Source organism: Pseudoliparis swirei, chromosome 4 (genome assembly GCF_029220125.1).
Source record: "Pseudoliparis swirei isolate HS2019 ecotype Mariana Trench chromosome 4, NWPU_hadal_v1, whole genome shotgun sequence".
Classification (NCBI taxonomy): Eukaryota; Metazoa; Chordata; class Actinopteri; order Perciformes; family Liparidae; genus Pseudoliparis; species Pseudoliparis swirei.
The window spans coordinates 26,496,006-26,516,921 of NC_079391.1; the positions used below are offsets into that span (position 1 = coordinate 26,496,006).

The 20,916-nt window shown below is 42.0% G+C and overlaps 1 protein-coding gene across 2 annotated transcripts in view; it reads left to right on the plus strand.

The window, feature by feature from the left end:
* Positions 1–20,916, plus strand: part of efl1 (elongation factor like GTPase 1) — a 52,473-nt gene that overhangs the window by 22,529 nt on the left and 9,028 nt on the right. For both annotated transcript variants that reach the window (XM_056413637.1, XM_056413638.1), the window contains 7 exons: positions 5,131–5,262; positions 11,529–11,676; positions 12,433–12,562; positions 12,675–12,789; positions 13,860–14,064; positions 14,523–15,028; positions 15,492–15,676. In XM_056413637.1, coding sequence (XP_056269612.1) covers positions 5,131–5,262; positions 11,529–11,676; positions 12,433–12,562; positions 12,675–12,789; positions 13,860–14,064; positions 14,523–15,028; positions 15,492–15,676 — 1,421 coding nt within the window. The remainder of the gene's footprint in view (positions 1–5,130; positions 5,263–11,528; positions 11,677–12,432; positions 12,563–12,674; positions 12,790–13,859; positions 14,065–14,522; positions 15,029–15,491; positions 15,677–20,916) is intronic.

Sequence of the window (20,916 nt, forward strand, 5' to 3'; positions counted from 1 at the left end):
ACATCTCAGAGCAATCATTCATAATGAGTATCTTCATGGTTCTAGACCCACTCGCACTGTGTTCTCCATTGTTACTGCTGGCTGCCTGCCCTCATATTTCATGTGGGCCGTGTGCTGCAGCCACTAGATGGCGGAACTGAGAAGGGCAAGGGAATGGCCGCTTCACTGGTCTGAGGTCAGTACAGCTGGGACTCTTGGATTTCACTGCAGCATCTGATTTCATTGACTGTAGCATTCTCATTGCCAAGCCCAGTTGTTCACCTTTTCAACTCCTGCTAGATTGAATACTTAGATGTCTGACGAGGACTTCATTTCAATGGCCGTTTTTGTCACAGCAAAAGAACATATCTAGCTGTGTTCCACACGGGAGCTGATTGGGTCCATTTTCATTATTTTCTAAATGATCAAATGTTTGAAATGCTGATGTAATTATTCATGCAGAAAAATCAACATTGGTACGTGCCTCACCATCATTAGAGATGAGCTGCCTACCATATTATACTATACTATTGAAATTGCATGTATTCAGAAGTTTTTAGATGACACAACAGTGTTGTCTTTGTTTGGCACTGAAGATGATTCTAGTATTCACCAGGTTTTTTGGAATAGATTAGTGTTGTGGAAATGGTTCAACATAAATGTTTGTCTTCCAGGGAACTCTGATCCTCCACAAGTTACTGTCCATAACACAGAGACTGAACCATAACTAATTGGGCATCTGTGTGGGCGCGGCTTTATCCAGGAGCTCACCTATGCCTTCTATGTGGAGCCAGGTTTCTTAGGGCCTGAGGTCATTTGGAACCAACAAACGGCCTGCTGCATCTCTCACGCAGCAGAATGAGAGATTAGTGGACGGACACGGAGGTGAACACTCACTCACAGACGCATTCATGTGAAGAATCCATGATTGAATTGATTCATTGTGGGGTTTTCACCTTAAAGATAAAGCCCCGCTAGTTGAATTACCAGACCAACTCCACTGACCACAGATGACAGACTCGAGCCGTAGTTTTACTTGCCACAAGGAGAATGCCCTGAGCTGTGCCTCTGCACGTCTCCAAAACACTCTGGCTCCATTCTCCCCCGACAGTGCTTTTATTGAAACAAGTGGTTACACAAAACAGGATGAGGTCTCTTATCAGTGATGAGCTTCATGACCTTGAGTCCTGTGTGGTGTGGGTGTGGGTGAGTTATGTGGGGAGAATTGAAACAAACCCTTGTTCCTGTGTCTGCTTATTAACCAGATGTGACCCTGGAACCTTTTGCTCTCAGGGTGACCGGTACAGAATAAACACAGCAATAATATGATTGTAATTATTAATCTTCTTCTAATAATTACAACCCTGTGGAGTAAACAATAATTCATAGGGCTTACATTCTTTAATACAAATTGAAAACACATGCTCTAAAACCTAACATGCATGAAGTGTGACTTGGCTCAGAAAGTAGAGCGCGTCGTCCCTCAATCAGAAGATCGATTGTTTTGATCCCAGTCCATGTCGATGTGTTCTTAGGCAAGACGTTTAACCCCAAATGTCTCTCGCGGGCTGCTCTTGTGGTGTATGAATGTTAGTTAGTCCAGATGGACAGGTTGCACCTTTCATGGTAGCTCCTCCCATCAGTGTGTGTGAATGATGACATGTAGGGGTAAAGAGCTTTGAGTGGTCGGAAGGCTAGAGCAAGAGAGAGCGAGAGAGCGAGAAAAAGAGAGAGACAAAGAGAGAGACCACGGCTGTGCTCTTTATTTACCATTTGCCATTGTGAATAGAGTTTTTTTGTTTTTGTGAATATATTCAGAGGCAATTGAAATTCAGCTCAGAATGTCCTGTCTCAGGGTCAGATACAGAGTTATTTAAACCTGCTGGAACACACCACAGCCAGAGGCGCTTTTACCTGGTGGATGCCAGCTGGGCTATATGGAGGGTTTTTTACATTTGCAGAAATTTCAGACTTTTAAAGTTTGCTATTGTAGTCATACTTTTTACCTGATGTATTTAGATCATGCTGGAGATGAATGGCCGTCCTCTCTGCATTGTGTGGCGCTTTACACACATCAGTATAAGAAGCCATTCGATGAAAGCTTTGATACACGTTTGATTTTCTTAATTCAGAGTCAGTCAACTGTGAATGTGATTACCAAGTTAAAGGTATAATATGCTACAATTACCTCAAATATGTTGCCTCAATCATCACTTGTGACCCGCTAGAAGTGTGTGGTGCTGGAAAAAAAGTGCCATCTCCCCGTCACCATCATTACCCGTGTCAGTTGCACCTGTGCCCCATATATCAATTACCTGCCACACGGCTCCACACTGCCACCATATGCCCCACACACAAACATATAATACAGACTTGGTTTAGGTGCTCCTACAATCATCATTATTAGAATTTCATACACATGGCGAATGATAAGATGACCGACTGCTACCTGACTTTTTTGGTTCAACTTTTAGCAGGTGTGAGAGGAACTTTAAGGACGCCTCTTACTGAATGTTTGTAGAAAGCAGTGTAATTCAGAGCACAGTAATAAACAAGTATTCCAATTATCACATGTTTTAAAACTGTTACTTTGGTGACACAGTTTTATGATGTGGCATAAGTAGTCACCTTTTAAAAATATATAAATACACCCGTCACATGATGTATTCAAATTCATTGTGATATGCTTTTAGGCCATCCGCCCAGCAGTGGGATTATAATAATCTGCAGGGTTTTTTTTGCTCGCCGTGCAGCGCCCTCACTATTACTGATGCATTCACGATATGCTCATATCTTGGCTACATGTACTTCAGCTCTCTCTCTTTCGCACGCGCACACACACACACACACACACACATTTGGCTGTCTGAAGCTTGAGTTGGACTTTCCAGTGCAAGGGAAATTCCATGGGATGTTAAGGGGGAATAGAGTTCCAAAGCTCTGACCTTGTATTTAATTAAACATGATTCACACAGAACATTTAACAATTTCCAGCCCCACATTGTATTGTTTTGCTTTTCAAACTGCTGTTTTTCCACTGCTACAGTGCTTCTCTAAATAGAAGAACCTAATTCATGCCATATGCCAGGCTCTGTGATGCTTCCTGACAATGACACTCAGACTATGACGGCAAATCAATGTCAAAAACCACGAGCAGAAATGAGATCGAAGCTTGCGCTTGTGTAGAGAGGGCTTTCACATCACTCCTATTGTACGATTTACTCCTACATCTCAGAGGCACATAATGTACTTTGTATTCCTCGATATCTGAGAGGTAAATAATGTACTTTATTTACTCTACATCTCAGATATAAATAATGTACTTTTTAATCTAAATCTCAAAGGTACATAATGTACTTTTTACTTCTCTACAGCTCAGAGGTACATAATGAATTTGTATTCCTCGATATCGCAGAGGTAAATAATGTACTTTATTTACTCTACATCTCAGATATAAATAATGTACTTTTTACTCTAAATCTCAGAGGTACATAATGTACTTTTTTCTCTTCATCTCCGTAAAATCGGTCTGAACGCAGCCTAGCAGGACTGTGCTGCCCCCTGGCTGCTAACGGCTAATGTTCACATGCTCTCCTCCTGCCCATCTTAGTCCACAATGTAGCATTATCGGCAAATGTACTTTTTACTCCTCTACATCTCAGAGGTAAACAATGTGCTATTTGCTCTACTACATACTACACATATTGAGTCGTCAGACGGCAATGCTGTTGTCCAAACATTTGAGATGACGATGATCAATGAATGGGAATCAAAACGATCGATACATTCCTATAGTGCAAGAGTACTGGCACATCTGCCTCTGGCCAAACCTCAGTCAGCCAGATGAAAGAGTGTGTGCGTATGCTTGTTTCCAATGAATCAAATTCAAAAGGTGATTTGTTATGTATGACCTGCTGAGAGGAGCCACGCTTAAGCTCTGCTGCTATGCATTTCATGGAGTGTCTGCAGCAGAGGTTTTGCGCTGAGCCAGGTTCTTTGAATTAATTTAGCTCTCTTTTAGTTTTATTGTTCTTTGTCGGCTTTGAGGACCACAGGATCCAGTCACCTTTGGGTAATTACAGGGTCAATCAGTTCCATTGTCTTTTTTTGCTGTTTATTTTTTAGGATTATTTTTGTCATGTCTGGCATTATTCCGATGCGGGAGGAGGCTGGGTAAAATTGGTCTGAACGCTGCCTTAGCAGGACTGTGCTGCCCCCTGGCTGCTAACGGCTAATGTTCACGTGCTCTCCTCCTGCCCATCTTGGTCCACAATGTAGCATTATCAGCAAATGTACTTTAAAAGAGACAAGGAGTCTAATTGGTATTTATTTTCATAAATCAACGCTATTGGTCAACCTCAACATCTGTCAATGGGTTTTTACAAATGTTTACCCTATGAACATTTTTAAAAACAACAAAGTGACTGAATTCATCGTCAAGCCGTCAACAAAACCGTAAATCTCTTTTTGAATGAAGAGTCACTTACAGCAGAGTAAACAAATAATAACGAGGTGATTTCGTCTGACTTCGTCTCAGGCAGTGTTTCCTGCAGTTTCATCATGACTCCTTCAGCAGCCTGCTCAGCTGGCCTTGTGACCTCTCTCCAGCACTGGCTCATCCTCAGCTGAGGCATTTCCTCCACAGCGGTGCGCAGTGACCGGCTCAATGTTGGCTTGTAAGGCCCAGGGTGAAGGTGGCTCGCGGTTCAGACCTTGAACTTTACAGCCTAACAAAATAACCCTAGTATTTGGTCAATGTAGGAGGATCCAGTGATATGGAGGTTGACTCATACAAGTTAAATAAAAATAGTTTTAATTCTAAGTACTTAAAAGTGTGTTGATTTGAGTCCTCTTTGTCATCAATATCTGATGTTGGGTTGATATTGACTCAATTACTGGATCAAGTATCATGACAGAAGGGCAGACCTATTTAAGTAAATTCTGTTTATATAATATTAACATTATTGACTGTAATATATGTTCAATGTTTAATTTTATTTTAAAGTGTTTAAACTTGAATTGTAAACTCTTTTCATTTGTAAGATCTTTTGTTTTCATTGAGTGTTACATTTTTACTAAATAGCTGGGTTGAGGTCTCACTGAACGTCCTTGATGTTGCAGTCTGTTGATGTTCTTCTCCTCTCTTATCAGGTATCGGCGGTCTGGAGGACAGTGTCTTGAAGTCAGCCACCCTGTCAACATCCCCTGCCTGCCCACCCTTCACCCCGCTCAACTTTGAGGCCACACCCATTGTTCGGGTTGCCATAGAACCCAAACATCCAAGTAGGTCTTGGGAGGCACACACAAACCAAATTAAATTAAGACATATTTCACGTTAAACATTTTGTCTTGGAGTAAAGTTTTGTTTTTCCATACCATCAATCGACAACATGCATCATGGGGCAACTGTGGCTCCACTAGTCCAATGTCGATGTGTCCTTGGGGAAGACACTTAACACCAAATGTCTCCCGTAGTTCTGTGTTATAAGTTGCTTTGGATAAAAGCCTCGACTAAATGTAAAAAATATTTTGTTACGGTCAATGGAGGGTGCCTGTGGGTACAAAGGGCGTAACAGCAAAGAAACGGCTTTAAAAAGGGTGAAACAAAGGAGGAAAACAAATTGTGTGGAATACTTGAGCAGCATCAAGTAGGATTTATTGACAGTTTATGGATTACAAAGGTAAAACGGAAGCAAAAAGGCATCAGGGTGTCTAAGGCCAACACAATAAACCCCCACACTAACTCGAGCATAAATTCAAACTGGCTTACCGTAGCGAAAAGAAAAACAATACTAAGCTCCTGTGTAGCCACAAAAAAGTAGAAAATTAAAATGGCAGAGAACCCCTATGTAGCTTCCCCCAAAAGGATGCAAATTGTGTGTGTGTGTAGTATCTTTCTTCGTATAAGCATTCAGAGAGTGGTGTGCCCCAAAGGGGGACATTTATTTAATGTGTTCCTTAAGTATGGCTAAGCGAATATGTATGCGTGTCTCACCGTCATTAATAATGGCAGTCAGCAAGCTGCCCTTCTTCTTGCTGGCGTGTCGGTTGTAGGACAAACACTGCAGGTCTCTGAAGCTGGTTGACCCCTTGGGACAGGGAGGATATTCACAGGCCTTGTGCTCCACATTGGCTTTCTGACAGTGTCGCCCACCAGGACCAGGCCTGGACGGACGGACAAATTAGGACAGACGGACAGACCACTTAGTACAGACAGACAGACAGACCACTTAGGACAGAAAGAGATCGAGGCTATCAAGTAGGGATGGATGATTACCTAAAATGTATAATTCTGTATTTATTTTGTGGTGCCGGTGTTATGTCACGGTCAGTGGCGGCTGGCCTTGAGCCACAAAAAACAAGAAAGGTATAACAAAATATTCTAAGAATATTAATTACATTATAATTAATACAAATTATCAATATCATATATTGTCATATATAATATGAGTCAAGTCGGGATGAAACACCCCCTTTCATAAAAATATGCATACATGCTTTTAAAGTGATGTCACACACAAACATACCAATCCTTTGAAAATTACAATCTGGACAAAGTATTTGCAACTAGAACGGGCACTCGGTAGAGCGCATACCTTCGCATATCACAAGATTGGGCATTGAATTATGAACATTTTGGCATTAGTTGCCTGCCAATTGGATATAAATTGGTAAAAAGAAGATTTTTACCTTTTCTTGACCCGATCGATCCCAAAATCTAATCAAATGGTCCCTGGATAATAACCAATCATCCCACCAAATTTCATGCGATTTGGTTTAATACTTTTTTACTTATGCGAATAACACGCACGCACGCATACAAATACACGGCGATCAAAACATTACCTTCCGCATTTTCAATGCGAAGGTAATAATGTTGTTAGCACCCTTCTTGTGTATAATCTCAAGATTATACTCTTGAACCAGTAAATTCCAGCGCATCAGTCGCAGTCTCTGGTTCTGGTTGTACGTCCGGTTGAGGAACACCAAAGGTTTGTGGTCAGTGTATAACTCAACAGCAGTTTCACTGGAACCCACATAATCTTTGAAATGTTGCAAGGCAAGGAGTATAGCTAAAGGTTCCTTCTTGATGGCGGAATAATTAAGCCTCACCTTAAACCTGACCGAGTAGTACGAGACCGGCTAATGTCGTCTGCTCTATCTTTAAGCAGCACTGCTCCAGCTCCAGTAGCCACCTCAATCTTGAAGGGTTTGGTGAAGTTAGGGGCAGCCAATACAGGAGCACTACATAGAAGAGATCTGGCACAATCAAAGACATGTTGACAGTCATAAATCTACACAAAAGGTTGCTTTGGACTACCAAAGCGAGTGCCTTATAAGTGGGATTGTCTGCGCTGATGCATTTAACCTGTTTGTGCATCAGGTTATCGTTGCAGCTTGTTTGGGCTCAACTGACGAGAGGTATCATGCTGTCATTGTGGTATCCGGTCCAAAAGATCAAAGATATTTGGTTATAATGTATTCCAATGATGACATCTTTGTCTAAGGAGCTGAGAGCTGTATTTTGGCTTCACAGTTTAATATAGACTTGCTAGAGGAGCTGAAGATCCTTGTATTTCATGTTCTTTTGTTTTTGTTTAATAGACATAAAGCTGGCATTGGTATGCATTGTGCTCTAGCCACCTGGTAGACCGGTTTATCTTACCAATGGGTTTGCAAACAAAACATAAAGATTGCAGTTTAAGATGTCCTCTGACGGACATCAAAAATGTGGTTGGGACAATTTAACGGGTCACAGAGAAGATGTTCTTTCCTGTGTTCTGGTGCCTTGTAACAGGTGGTGTAATACTTTTGTCGAAATACATCGACATGAGGAAGAGTATTGGTGCATTTTTTAATTTCATCCAGAGTTAGTGGTTGTACCCAGATCACATTTTTGAAGATATCAAAATGCTAGACTGATTAGATGACTAATTCAGAAGCTATCTTTAATAAAAAGCACTCACTGTTAATTTAAACTCGAGAATCTCTTCATGCTTGCATGCAGTCACAATTTCTAGTAAATCAATTTATTTAATGGGTGATGTTGCCAACTGTAGTTTATCGGAGAATGCATTGGGGCATTACGTTCTTCTTTCAATTTAATGTATTCTATAAGGAATCCCTTAAGGCCGATGACGCAAAGCTCCATCAAGTTTGTTAGCCAGGTGTCTTTGCTTACACAAGTGGTTCTTAAACTTTTGCCCCACTGCCCCAACAAAGTTGTCCACGCTGAATTTCTATTGAAATAACAACTTTTTGTGACTCCTCCATCTGTGCTTTTTCAAATAATATCATAAAGAAAATTGCAATCACTTTCTAACCCTAACTCTAGCTCCATCAGACAAAAACAAATACAATGGGCAATCTCTTTGTTTTAACAACGCAAACAAAGTTCGATCTGCGCAAAACATAACTATTATTTGGCAAAATATTGCTGATTGTGGCTGCAATTATCCTGTTTTGCACTGGATATCTCTTTAAGATGATAATAATACAGTTTTACACTGCATATCTTTTCAAAAAAATATTAACACACAACCTTTACAAAACTAAATTTGTGCAGATATGTGTGAGCCATCAGGTTATATGATTATTATGGGCTGCAATGAGCCTGCAATGAGCCAATCTTTTTAAAACGGGATTGCAGACTTGATACGGCTACTCAATTGATGCTCAATGTTGAGCTTTAATTTTGAAGGGTAGCAGCAGAAAAGACAATCTAAATTCATGTTCAATGTTGAGCTTGTGTTTTGAAGGGCAACAACAGAAAAGACACTCATTTAAATGTTTATGTAACGCAGTATGAATTGAAAGTAGGCATTTCGCCATGTATTGATTAATGATTTAGTTTTTTGACGTGTCATGTGAAGTTCTTAACCCTTGTGTTGCCTTCGGGTCATTTTGACCCGACTCAATATTACACCCTCCCCCCGCCTTAGGATTAATTTGACCCCATTCAATGTTTAATGTCGGTGTTCTTTCGGTAGTCAACAAACAAACATAAAGTGCCTCACACTTAAACTTGGAAAACAATATTAATTCTAATAATTTTCTGGAGGTTTTAATTGCTGGCGTCAAATTGAACCCAAAGGGTAAAATATGTTAGTAAATATAAAGGTAACAGGAGGGTGAAACATTGAATCGGGTCAAAATGACCCAAAGGCGGGGGGAGGGTGTAATATTGATTCGGGTCAAAATGACCCGAAGGCAACACAAGGGTTAATAAAGGTCTTGTCATTTCCACTTGTGCCCCACCTGTAATACATCCACGTCCCACTAGAGGGGTGCGCCTCACAGTTTAAGAACCACTGGCTTACACTCATTACACTCCGAGAAGCATTGCACAGAAATATTGATAACAAAAGTCCTTTCATGAAAATCAGTGGTCTTGAATTCACAGGTTTGAGTAGTGAGTGTTCGATTGATAATCTTAGAATAGCTTTGTGATAATGTTATGTTAATTTAGAGCTAAACCCAGGAGCTGAATACAGAGATCAGGATTAGTTTAGTTGTTTATTTAAAAGAACCAAGGGCTGTAATGGTCGGGGTTGGTATCGAAGTGAAGACCTGCGGTGTATTCCATTCAGTTTATTTTGTATAGCCCAAAATTATAAATCTGTCTCTGAGGGCTTTACAATCTGAACACATACGACATCCCTGTCCCAGGACCTCACATCGGATAAGGAAAAAGTCCCGAAAAAAACCTTTCACAGATAAAAAAGTGAAGAAACCTTCAGAAGAGCAACAGAGGAGGATCTCTCTATAATAAATATGACAGAAATGATGAATAAAGAGTAGCAGGCATGGACCACGATTCAGACCTCCACAGTCGATGAAACGGAAGGAGGTTGAGAGGAGAGGGGGGGGGGGGGGGGCATCAGCAGGGCCATGGCAGGGTGCAGGGCCACGGAAGCAGGAGGCTGGCTCGCCAGGCAGGAGGCATCGTGAAAGAGGCCGGACCATTTGAGGCAGGAGGCACAAAGGAGGCAGGCCCATTGGGAAGGAGGCCAGGCCCAGGCCCAGGCCAGGGGCTGGATGCAGGAAGCGGGGGCAAGGAGTTAGGACTCAGGAGACGGGACCAGTTTCAGACACAGCCAGGTCCTATGAGGCGAGGAGGCACAAAGACTCAGGGGAAGAAGTAGAGTTGGTATTGTGCAATAAAGAGAGGTAAAAGAGAGAGAGAGAGAGGAGCTCAGTGTATCTTAAAATGTCCTCAAGCAGCAAATACGATTATAGCAGCATATCTAAGGGCTGGACCAGGTGAACCTGATCCAGTCTTAACTATAAGTCTTAAATGTTAATGAGGAAAGCCTTAAGTCTACTCTTTGAATGAGGTGACTGTCTGCTTCCCGGACTGAAGGTGGAAGCTGGCTCCATAAAAGAGGAGCTTGATAACTGAAGGCTCTGGCTCCCATCCTACTTTTTAAGACTCGAGGAACCACAAGTAGCCCCGCATTTAGTGAGCGCAGCTCTCTAGTGGGGCAATATGGTTCTACAAGCTCCTTAAGATATGATGGAGCATCACCAATCAAGGCTTTGTAGGTTAGGAGAAGAATTTGAAATGTGATCCTGGATTTTATAGGGAGCCAGTGCAGAGCAGCTAGTGCAGGAGTGATGTGATCTCTTATCTTAGTTTTAGTGAGAACACGAGCTGCAGCATTCTGGATCAACCGTTGGCGCTTGATGAGTGGATGAGTTGCAGATGTGCAGGTCAATTGGCAGTAGAACGGAATGAAGAGCCACGCCCAGGCAGACAAAAAAAAAACCGCACAGGACAAACGGGATCACTGAGAAACACAATGAAGGGACTGGGAGGGGCGAGAGGCACAGCAGAGATCATGATAGGTTTGTCATCATGATAGCCCTGGATGTACTTTTAGATTTTTAAATAGCGGATAACAAAACATGTCACACACAGATCCCGAAAATCTCACCTCAAGATTTTGCCAAAATTAACCATCAACAATAACTTTAACCCTTGTGTTGCCTTCGGGTCATTTTGACCCGATTCAATATTTAACCCTCCTGTCGCCTTCGGGTCAATTTGACCCGATTCAATGTTTAATGTCGGTGTTCTTTCGGGAGTCAACAAACAAACATAAAGTACCTCACACTTAAACTTGGAAAACAATATTAATTCTAATAATTTTCTGGAGATTTTAATAGCTGGGGTCATATTGACCTCAAGGGTAAAATATGTTAGTAAATATAAAGGTAACAGGAGGGTTAAACATTGAATCGGGTCATATTGACCCGAAGGCGACAGGAGGGTGAAACATTGAATCGGGTCAAATTGACCCGAAGGCAACACAAGGGTTAAGGAGTTGATGTTGGAGACTCTAAACTAATGATTTGAAGAAGTGCCTCCCTTACATAGAAGCTGTGACGCCATGTGATGCCCTCAGCCAACTGAAGGCCCAGAAAGATTTGTTTTCTTTCATGTTCTTAGTTTTCTTTCTTTCCCCACTATTTCCCCAACATGCAGATGTACAATAAACTGCTAAATCAGACTAAGGTAACCAGATCATTATGTGTTTGTGTACTAGGTGAGATGCCAAAGCTGGTGCGTGGGATGCGTCTGTTGAACCAGGCAGATCCCTGCGCTGAGGTTCTGATTCAGGAAACAGGAGAACATGTGCTCGTCACTGCTGGTGAGGTTCATCTCCAACGCTGCCTGGACGACCTCAGAGACCGGTCAGTGTGTAACATTTCCAAATGTCTCTTTATCTCTGCTTGTGTGCTTTCACCATTGTGCCATAGTCTACTGCATACTTCTGTCTTTGTCACTTGTGTGGGCTCCTGTACATGTCAGTGATTAGGTAGTGAAGGTTGAATATAGTGTGAGTTCATATACTGAGTCTCTTAAGAGTGGCTGAGCAACATCATTATTTAGCCATCATCACATGTGGTCAGGAGTCATTGCAGGTCTTCTTAGCAGAGCACCGGCTCACCGACAGACTAGCAGATATATTTTTAGGGAAACCTTGTCTTTATTGGGCAATACATTGCATTTAAATACAAATTATTGTTTTGTGGAGAGAAATATTTTTTCATTGTAACCAGTTCTAAAGAAAACTGGGAATTATTGAAATATGTTTTTAATCTCCTACAATAGCACCCAATAATGACTTTTCATTGGTGAAAGCACAAGAAAACCCTTTCACTTGGAAAAAAGCGAAGAAACCTTCAGGAGAGCAACAGAGGAGGATCCCTCTCGCCGGATGGACAGAAGCAATAGATGTCATGTGTACAGAAGGAATCATTACAGAGTAACAACACATTCAATAAATATGACAGTGTATAAATAGTTGGCAGTAGTAATATATATTGAGTAACTTAATATTATATTTGCATAACATTATCAATCAAAGTGGCATGAAGCGGATGGAGACGATGGAGATCAAACCGACATTAGTGTCAATAACAAGATTTTCACATGTCTTTTTGAAGGTTCGCTAAAATTGAGATCAGCGCCTCCAAGCCCATCATCCCATTCAGAGAAACAGTGATACGTCCTCCAAAAGTGGACATGGTGAATGAAGACCTGGGCAAGCAGCAGAAAGTAGCCATCATTCACCAGGTCAGTCAACCGCATATACATTGAACTGACGTGCACGATTATATTTTATATATATATATATTCTGTTTATCAGTTTTACAGTTTATATTACTGTGTGTGTGTGTGTTGCAAGGTGAAAGAAGGTCGTTCATCTGCCACCCTGCATGTGGACTCAGGTGGCCTGGTCACCCTCACCACTCCCAACCGACTGGCCACAGTCAGCATCCGAGCAATCCCGCTGCCACAGGGTAAGACCTGGACGGAGAGGTTTCACTTTTGTTTACAAGTATGATAAAGTATTTACTAGGGATGCACCGATCTGATCGGCGCCGATCCATATCGGCCGATATTCCCATTATCGGTTTTGATCGGCGTTCTCAAAACGGCCGATCAGATGACGTAACATCTGCGAGAACTATCAGAGACGTTTCAATCGCCGCGCACCGCAACGGAGACGATGCGCCCGGCGAGGGCCGGCAGAGTCAGAGGTCCACGAGGGGATCCTCACGCACCGAGCGGCGTCCCTGTCCCCCGAATTTAATCACTGCGTCAACTCAGCCGACACTCACATGTCTGAGCCCCTATAGACTGATGTTGACGGTACACGCATTCGATCGGGAGCGCGAGGGTTTTGATAAAGTTAGTGGATGGTTTTACGTGACACAACATCTGGTTTTGCAAAGTTAGCAGAAAGAACCACGTGAAACAACATCCGTTTATCAAAAATCGGTAATTTCTTTAATGTTTGAGGTGCTTTACATATGTATTTCCTCATAGGCAATAATGCTACACAATAAAAGAATGCTTCAATCGACACCGTGATCGGTGATCGGTATTATCGGATCGGCAGGTACTGATTTCAGTGATCGGTGATCGGCACCAAAAAACCTGATCGGTGCATCTCTAGTATTTACTTTTTAATCCCAAATATTGTATTACACGTCCAGTAACAAGCGTAGTCGATGTGAACTTGAGTATCTTTCACGACAAACATTTTACTCTTTCCTCATGCTTTTATGATTCCAATCCATAACTAGTGGAATTCAGTTATCTTAAGTGTTTTTTCTTTGCCTGTTGATGAAACTCCACTCAGATGTCGTACATCATCCTGCAGCTAACCCCTTTTAGAGAACCAGAGATTGATTTACACCTGCAGCCTATAATAATGGAAACTAATGTTTGGATAGAGCAACTTGCAGTGATTTCTAAAAACAAGTTTTCTGAAATGATTGACGCTATAATGGAGTGACAGAGATGTAAAGTTTCGTAATTTCACTATTCTATGACACTTTGCCACTTGCCATGCTTTTCCTGTCAGAAGTGACCAGTCTGTTGGAGAGAAGTGCAGAGCTGATTCGAACCCTGGAGCAGATAAACATGTCCCTGAGGGAGGGAAAGAGTCTAGACATCAGCCAGAGGACCCTGGAGGCCATCATTGGACTCAAGACCCAGCTGGAGAGTCTGCTGCAGGGGAGGAAGTGGAGGAATGCTGTGGAGCGGGTCTGGGCCTTTGGGCCTCGCAGGTCTGACACTGGCTTTAGCAACATGGTTTTAAATAGAATGTGACTCTTCTGACATGAATCGGGGGAGGCAAAATGTGTATGGAACATAACATTCTACTGATGTATAAGAAAATGTTGCTACAGGAAGTGTGGCGTTTATTTAACTCAACTACAGAACCTACAGGACCTATATTTAAGACAGGCCTGTATTCCTCATTTGAGTTAGCAGTCGATATTGCGAATTTGTGGAGTGATTAAATGTCATTGGTGTGTTCAGTTTTAGTTTAGGGGTTGTACTGTCTTCTAGTGGCCAGAAATCTCAATTATTGCAGCTAAAAATAATGTATTGTCACTTTTTTAAGTGATAGATAGGTGGTGTTACGAAAATACTTTGGAATGAGGCAGCACTACATACCTGGGGTTTATATTAACACAAAATAATGATTTAGTTCTTTTATTTGTACTATTCTTCTTTTCAGAATTGGTCCCAACATTCTGCTAAACAGTGTGGAGGGCTACCAGCGGCCCTCGGTGTGGCAGTGTTTGGGTAAAGCTGGAGCTCAGGCTGCGGCTCTACGAGACTTGGACAACAGCATCGTCAGCGGCTTCCAGCTCGCCACTCTGGCGGGGCCAATGTGTGAGGAGCCACTGATGGGAGTTTGCTTCTCTGTGGAGAAGTGGGACATCCAGTCTTCAGCCCCGTCACGACATAAGGACTCCTTGGAGGAGGACTCCATATCCCATGGGACTTTAGAAGACAGCAAAGTGGAGGGAAGCAGTGAGCCACTTGAGGAGGGCGAGACGGCAGGGCCGATCCAGGCCAGGCGCAGGCCAGAAGCTGCATCAGTAGACTGCTACGGGCCGGTCTCAGGCCAGCTGATTGCTGCCATGAAGGAGGCGTGCCGTCACGCTTTCCAGACTCAGCCCCAGAGACTCATGGTTGCGATGTATACCTGCGAGATAATGGCTACCGCTGATGTGCTGGGTAAGAGAGCATTGTCAACCAATTTTTGCCAAACAAACAAAATATTCTCGGTCTGACTGATTCGATGATAGACTGCCTGAAACCGATTTTATGAAGGTCCTTTTTTTATTAAATTAAATTAAATTAAATTAAATTCAGTTCATTTTGTATAGCCCAATATATCACAAATTACAAATTTGCAATCTGTACACATACGACATCCCTGTCCCAGGACCTCACATCGGATCAGGGAAAATTCCCAAGAAATAGAAAAAAAACGTTCACGGGGGGGGAAAAAAAGAAAGAAAAAACATTACATTTGTATATCCCAAAATCACAAATTTGCCTCAGAGGGCTTTACAATCTGAACACATACAACATCCTTTGGCCTTTGACCCTCACCTCTCAGGAAAAAACAGGGAATCTTATGTGTTCTGCTGCCCATACTGGGTGTGTTCTGACCCTTTGCCTCTTCCTTTACCAGGCCGAGTGTATGGTGTACTGGGGAAGCGAGAGGGTCGCGTCCTCCATGAAGAGATGAAGGAAGGGACCGACATGTTCATCATCAAGGCCGTTCTGCCTGTGGCTGAGAGCTTTGGATTTGCAGACGAGTTCCGCAAGAAGACCAGCGGCTTGGCCAGTCCACAGCTGGTCTTCAGCCACTGGGAGGTGAGTATTGTATACATATGGCAATAAAAGGGTTGGGGAAAACTTGACACCACATGCTATCGCATTATTTTGCGATCAATTTCAGCAAACATCCAAGTATGATTAAATGCAAAAAGGTATCAAACACGCAAACACTACTTTGTAGTTAAATATTTCACATTTATTCCAACAATGACATAAGGATTTAATAATCAGAATATATTCCGCATAGATATCCTATTTTAAAAATATTACTGGGTATATTCCATATCTCCAAAACACAGATATTGACAATTTGGTATAATTTATAAATAATATTATTCTTATTATAGTTTTTGTATCCTTTTTTTTAATGACGTATAATTCCATTGATTTACATTTTGGTGTGTTCAACCTCCATTCAGTAAAAATGTGTGTTGGATGGAAGTAAATTATAATTTGTGTTCAAATTAAATCTTTTAAAATGTAAACTAAAATAAAAAACTGTTTTTACAGCAATATAAAATAGATTTTAGCTATGAATGATATCCTGTTTAACCTACTAACACTTGCTTTAAACAAAAAGAATAAACACTTTCAGTACAACCAATATAGTCCAACAGCACCTCAAACTACAGCCTCCAAATTAAACAAAAGTTTGAGTCAACACATCTTGAAAACAGATTAAACAATGGAAACTTGATAACGGGAGGATGACATTTACAACAGTTGTAATGGACTGCATTGCTTTTTGTTAGGGTAACTTAATAAACTGGCAACTGAATCTATGTCTTTAACTGGAACTCATTCATTCACTCTTCAAACATGCATTCAGTGCTTGATAGATCAGCTGCTATGGTTTCTAGAGAGAGTGTAAGGCATCAAATAGTTTTTTTAAGTCACTGTTATGTAGGGCTGTAGGTCAACGTGAATTAGGGTTAATGAGACTGTTCCCCAGGGGAGCTGGGATTAGAACCGACAGACATGTGTGTGAAACCGTTATTCCTGCTGCTGGTCTGCTCTTGCTGCAGTATGCATGCACGCACGCACACGCACACACACACACAGATACAAATACTCACACAAACCGATACAACTACACACACACACTCTGGCCATGATGGACAATGTCCGTTGAGAGAATAAGTCCAGTTGTCTGTGGAGAGAGAGATTAATCTGTCAGCATAGTCTCATTGTGAATTTGTATGTTTCAGTGTTTTTTTAAGCCATTTTAGAGCCTCGTCGTACTATAAGCTCTGAAGTTGGGTAATATGATACTATTACATTTAATTTAATTTAGCCGATACTTTTATCCAAAGTAACTTATTGTTGAATACACTTATTATGAGTACAAACTCAAAACAACAAGAATCAAGAAAGTACAATTTCTTCAAGAAAGGCAAACTACAAAGTGCTATAAGTAAGTGCTAATAAAGTGCAATTATTGATTTATTTGGACCATAACCTGTGCCGCCTTCTGAGTGAGAAGGGAACGCATTCTCCTGATTATGTTTAGCATGTACCTACGGTAACGTATTGTTGCAGTGATGTTGGCAGTCAGGGAGAGTTGACTAGAGTATCACACCGAGGTTCCTGTCAGTCGGGGTCAGGGCTAACACAGCGTTGTCGAAGGTAATAAACAGGTCATGAGTGGCAAAGCCGTTCCCTGGAAGGAAAAGTAGTTCATTCTTGTCGGGGTTGATTTTTAGGTGAAGTGCAGACATCCACTGAGAAATGTCAGGCAGTTAGCTCAAGTGACTTTTTTTTTTGCTCCGTCCCGATGCGCGCACTCTGCGACGCGCGAGACGGAGAGCCGAGAAGTGTTAACGCGACACGTAGAGACAGAAATGACATGCTGTTGTGTAGATACGATCAACAGACGGCTGTTTAGTTTAATAAAAGAACAAAGACGTGCTATAGAGAAAATTACAGGGGGGCGGGCCAATTTTTTTTTTAATGTCATGCGCTCTACCATACTACACTGCGATCGACCGGTAGGTCGCCGCGATCGACCGGTAGGTCGCCGCGATCGACCGGTAGGTCGCCGCGATCAACGTATTGACCACCCCTGGTCTAGAAGGATAAAGGTGGATGAGAGAGAGGCTGCTTCAGCAGTGTGAAGTTGTTCAGAGAGAGCAAGGAGGGCAGTCTCTGTTGAGTGGCCGGCCTTGAATCCAGATTGGTGAGGGTCAAGATGGTTGTTACTGTGGAGATAGGAGGACACTTGGTAAAGATAGCTCGCTCAAGAGTTTTGGAAAGAAAAGGAAGAAAGACAGGTCTGTAGTTGTTGAATTTAGAGAGGCTGAGGGTGGGTTTCTTCAGGGGAGGGTTAATGCTCACCTCCTTCAGAGATTTAGGGAATTAGCCACTTGAGAGGGAGCTGTTAACAAGATGGGTGAGAAAGGTAAGAAGGTCAGAAACAATAGCCTGGAGAATGTGAGACGTGATGGAGTCAAGGGGCAGGTGGTCAGGCGGGCGGAGGTTACCAAGGTAAGAACTTGATTAAGAGTCGGGGATATAAAAGGGGATAAAGAAGAAATTGATCGAAATGTCTTGATAAAGTGGCTTGGTAGATGGAGGAGGGGGACTAGGAGGTTGGAAAAAATAGAGAAGAGTTTTTGGGTAATGGAGAAAGAAGATTGAATTTTGGTTTGGATCAAGAGTGGGCTTCTTCAAGAGAGGTTTAATTACAACTATGAAGAAATGTGGTACATGACCTGTTTGTAAAGACTCATTGATAATGTCTAGTAGAGGTGCTAATTAAAGGTTATATTATGAAGGACTGTAATAAAGACACACTGATAATATCTAGTAGATGTACTAACTAAAGGTAGGTTAGCACAGGAGTCCACTTTTATATTGAGACTTGGTATTGAATCAAATGCAGAAAAGAAACATTTCTTTAAATTTAGCTACAGCACTCAGTTAGACATCTGGTGTAGAAATGTTTGCCAAACGATGTACACTCCGGCAGTATAAATTCAAAGTGGATTAGGTAATGGTCTGATAAAAGAGGGTTCTGTGGAAAGACTATTAAATGTTCTATGTTGATGCCATATGCAAGAACAAGTTTGAGCGTGTAGTTAAAGCAGTGAGTGGGTTTCTGTACTCTCTGACCGAAGCCAAATTAAATCTAATAATGAGATAAATGCAGCACTAAGGCAATCATTATAGACATCCACATAAATATTGAATCACCTAAAATAATAACTAAATTCAGTGGGCCGACGGAACGATAAGAGGTTACAAACTTGATAACTCAAAAAATTCAGAAAGAAATTCTGAATAATATCACACTATATGCTCTCTAGTGGGATAATGTGGTACTTTGCACTCTCTAGTTCAGGGGTGCTCAATACGTCGATCGCGATCGACCGGTCGATCGCGGCGACCTGCCAGTCGATCGCGGCGTAGTATGGTAGATCGCATGACATTAAAAAAAATTGGCCCGCCCCCCTGTCACTTTCTCTATAGCGTCACATTACAGCAGAAGCACGTCATTTCTGTCTCTACGTGTTGCGTTAACAGTCCTCTGCCCGCCGTCTCGTGCGCCGCGGAGCTCGACACCGGTTTGCGCATCGGGACGAGCAAAGAAAAGCACCCGTCGGTCGATCGCCTTGACTTGGTCACATAATAAGTAGCTCGCATGCTGAAAAAGTGTGAGCACCCCTGCTCTAGTTGGTTAATATGGCACTATAAGCTCTCTGGTGGGGTAATATGGTACTTTGAGCTCTGTAGTAGGGTTTTATGGTACTATAAGCTCTCTAGTAGGGTAATATGGTACTATAAGCTCTCTAGTTGGGTAATATGGTACTATAAGCTCTCTAGTTGGGTAATATGGTACTCAGAGCTCTCTAGTTGGGTAATATGGTACTCTGAATCTTGAATCTTGGAAACAATGTCCGTTGAGAATAAGTCCAGTTGTCTGTGGAGATTAACTTGTCATAGTCTCATTGTGAATCAAATGAACAGTGTTTTTTAAGCCATTTTAGAGCCTCGCCAGACTATAAGCTCTGAAGTTGGGTATGATTATTACATTTAATTTAATTTAGCCGATACTTTTATCCAGTAACTTATTGTTGAATACACTATTATGAGTACAAACTCAAAACAACAAGAATCAAGAAAGTACAATTTCTTCAAGAAAGGCAACTACAAAGTGCTATAAGTAAGTGCTAAAGTAATTATTGATTTATTTGGACCCATAACCCAGCCGCTTGAGTGAGAAGGGAAATGCATTCTCCTGATTATGTTTAGCATGTACCCACGTAACGTATTGTTGCAGTGATGTTGGCAGTCAGGAGAGTTGCTGACTAGGAGAATACACCCAGGTTCCTGTCAGTCAGGGCTGAAATAATAAACATCATGAGTGGCAAAGCCGCTCCCGAAGGAAAAGTGTCTATTCCTTGTCGGGGTTGATTTTAGGTGAAGTGACATCCGGGAGAAATGTCAGGCAGTTACCATGATTTCTTGCCCTATTCCGACAAGGCAGACTTATGACGCGAGACGGAGACGAGAAGCAATAACTTGGTTAATGAGAGATTAGAAATTCTATACGTGCCATGGTGTAGGATAATGATCACTGGACGGCTGTTTAGTTTAATAAAAGAACAAAGACGCGCCATAGAGAAAATTACAGGGGCTTAAGTCAATTTTTTTTTTTAATGTCATGCGCCTACTACTACACTGCGATCAGGTCGCCATCGGACCGGTAGGTCATATCAACGATTGACCACCCCCTGGTCTAGAAGGGACAGAGGAGAGAGAGGCTGCTTCAGCAGGAAGTTGTTCAGAGAGAGCAAGGAGGCAGTCTCTATGAGGTCATTCTGAATCCAGATTGTGAGGTCAAGATGGTTGTTACTGTGGAGATAGGAGGACACTTGCAAAGATAGCTCGCCCAAGAGTTTTGGAAAGAAAAGAAGAAAAAGACAGGTTCAGTTGTTGGAATTTAGAGGCTTGAGGTGGGTTTTCAGGGAGGGTTAACGCCACCTCCTTCAGAGATTTAGAAACACTTGAGAGGAGCTGTTAACAAGATGGGTGAGAAAGGAAGAAATAATAGCCTGAGAATGTGACGTGAGGAGTCAAGGGCAGGTCACGGGCGGAGGTTACCAAGGTAAACCTGATTAAGACCGGGATATAAAAGGGACAAAGAAGAAATTGACTGAAATGTCTTGATAAAGTGGCTTGGTAGATGGAGGAGGGACCAGGAGGTTGGAAAAAATAGAGAAGAGTTTTTGCAATGGAGAAAGAAGATTGAATTTGCTTGATCAAGAGTGGGCTTT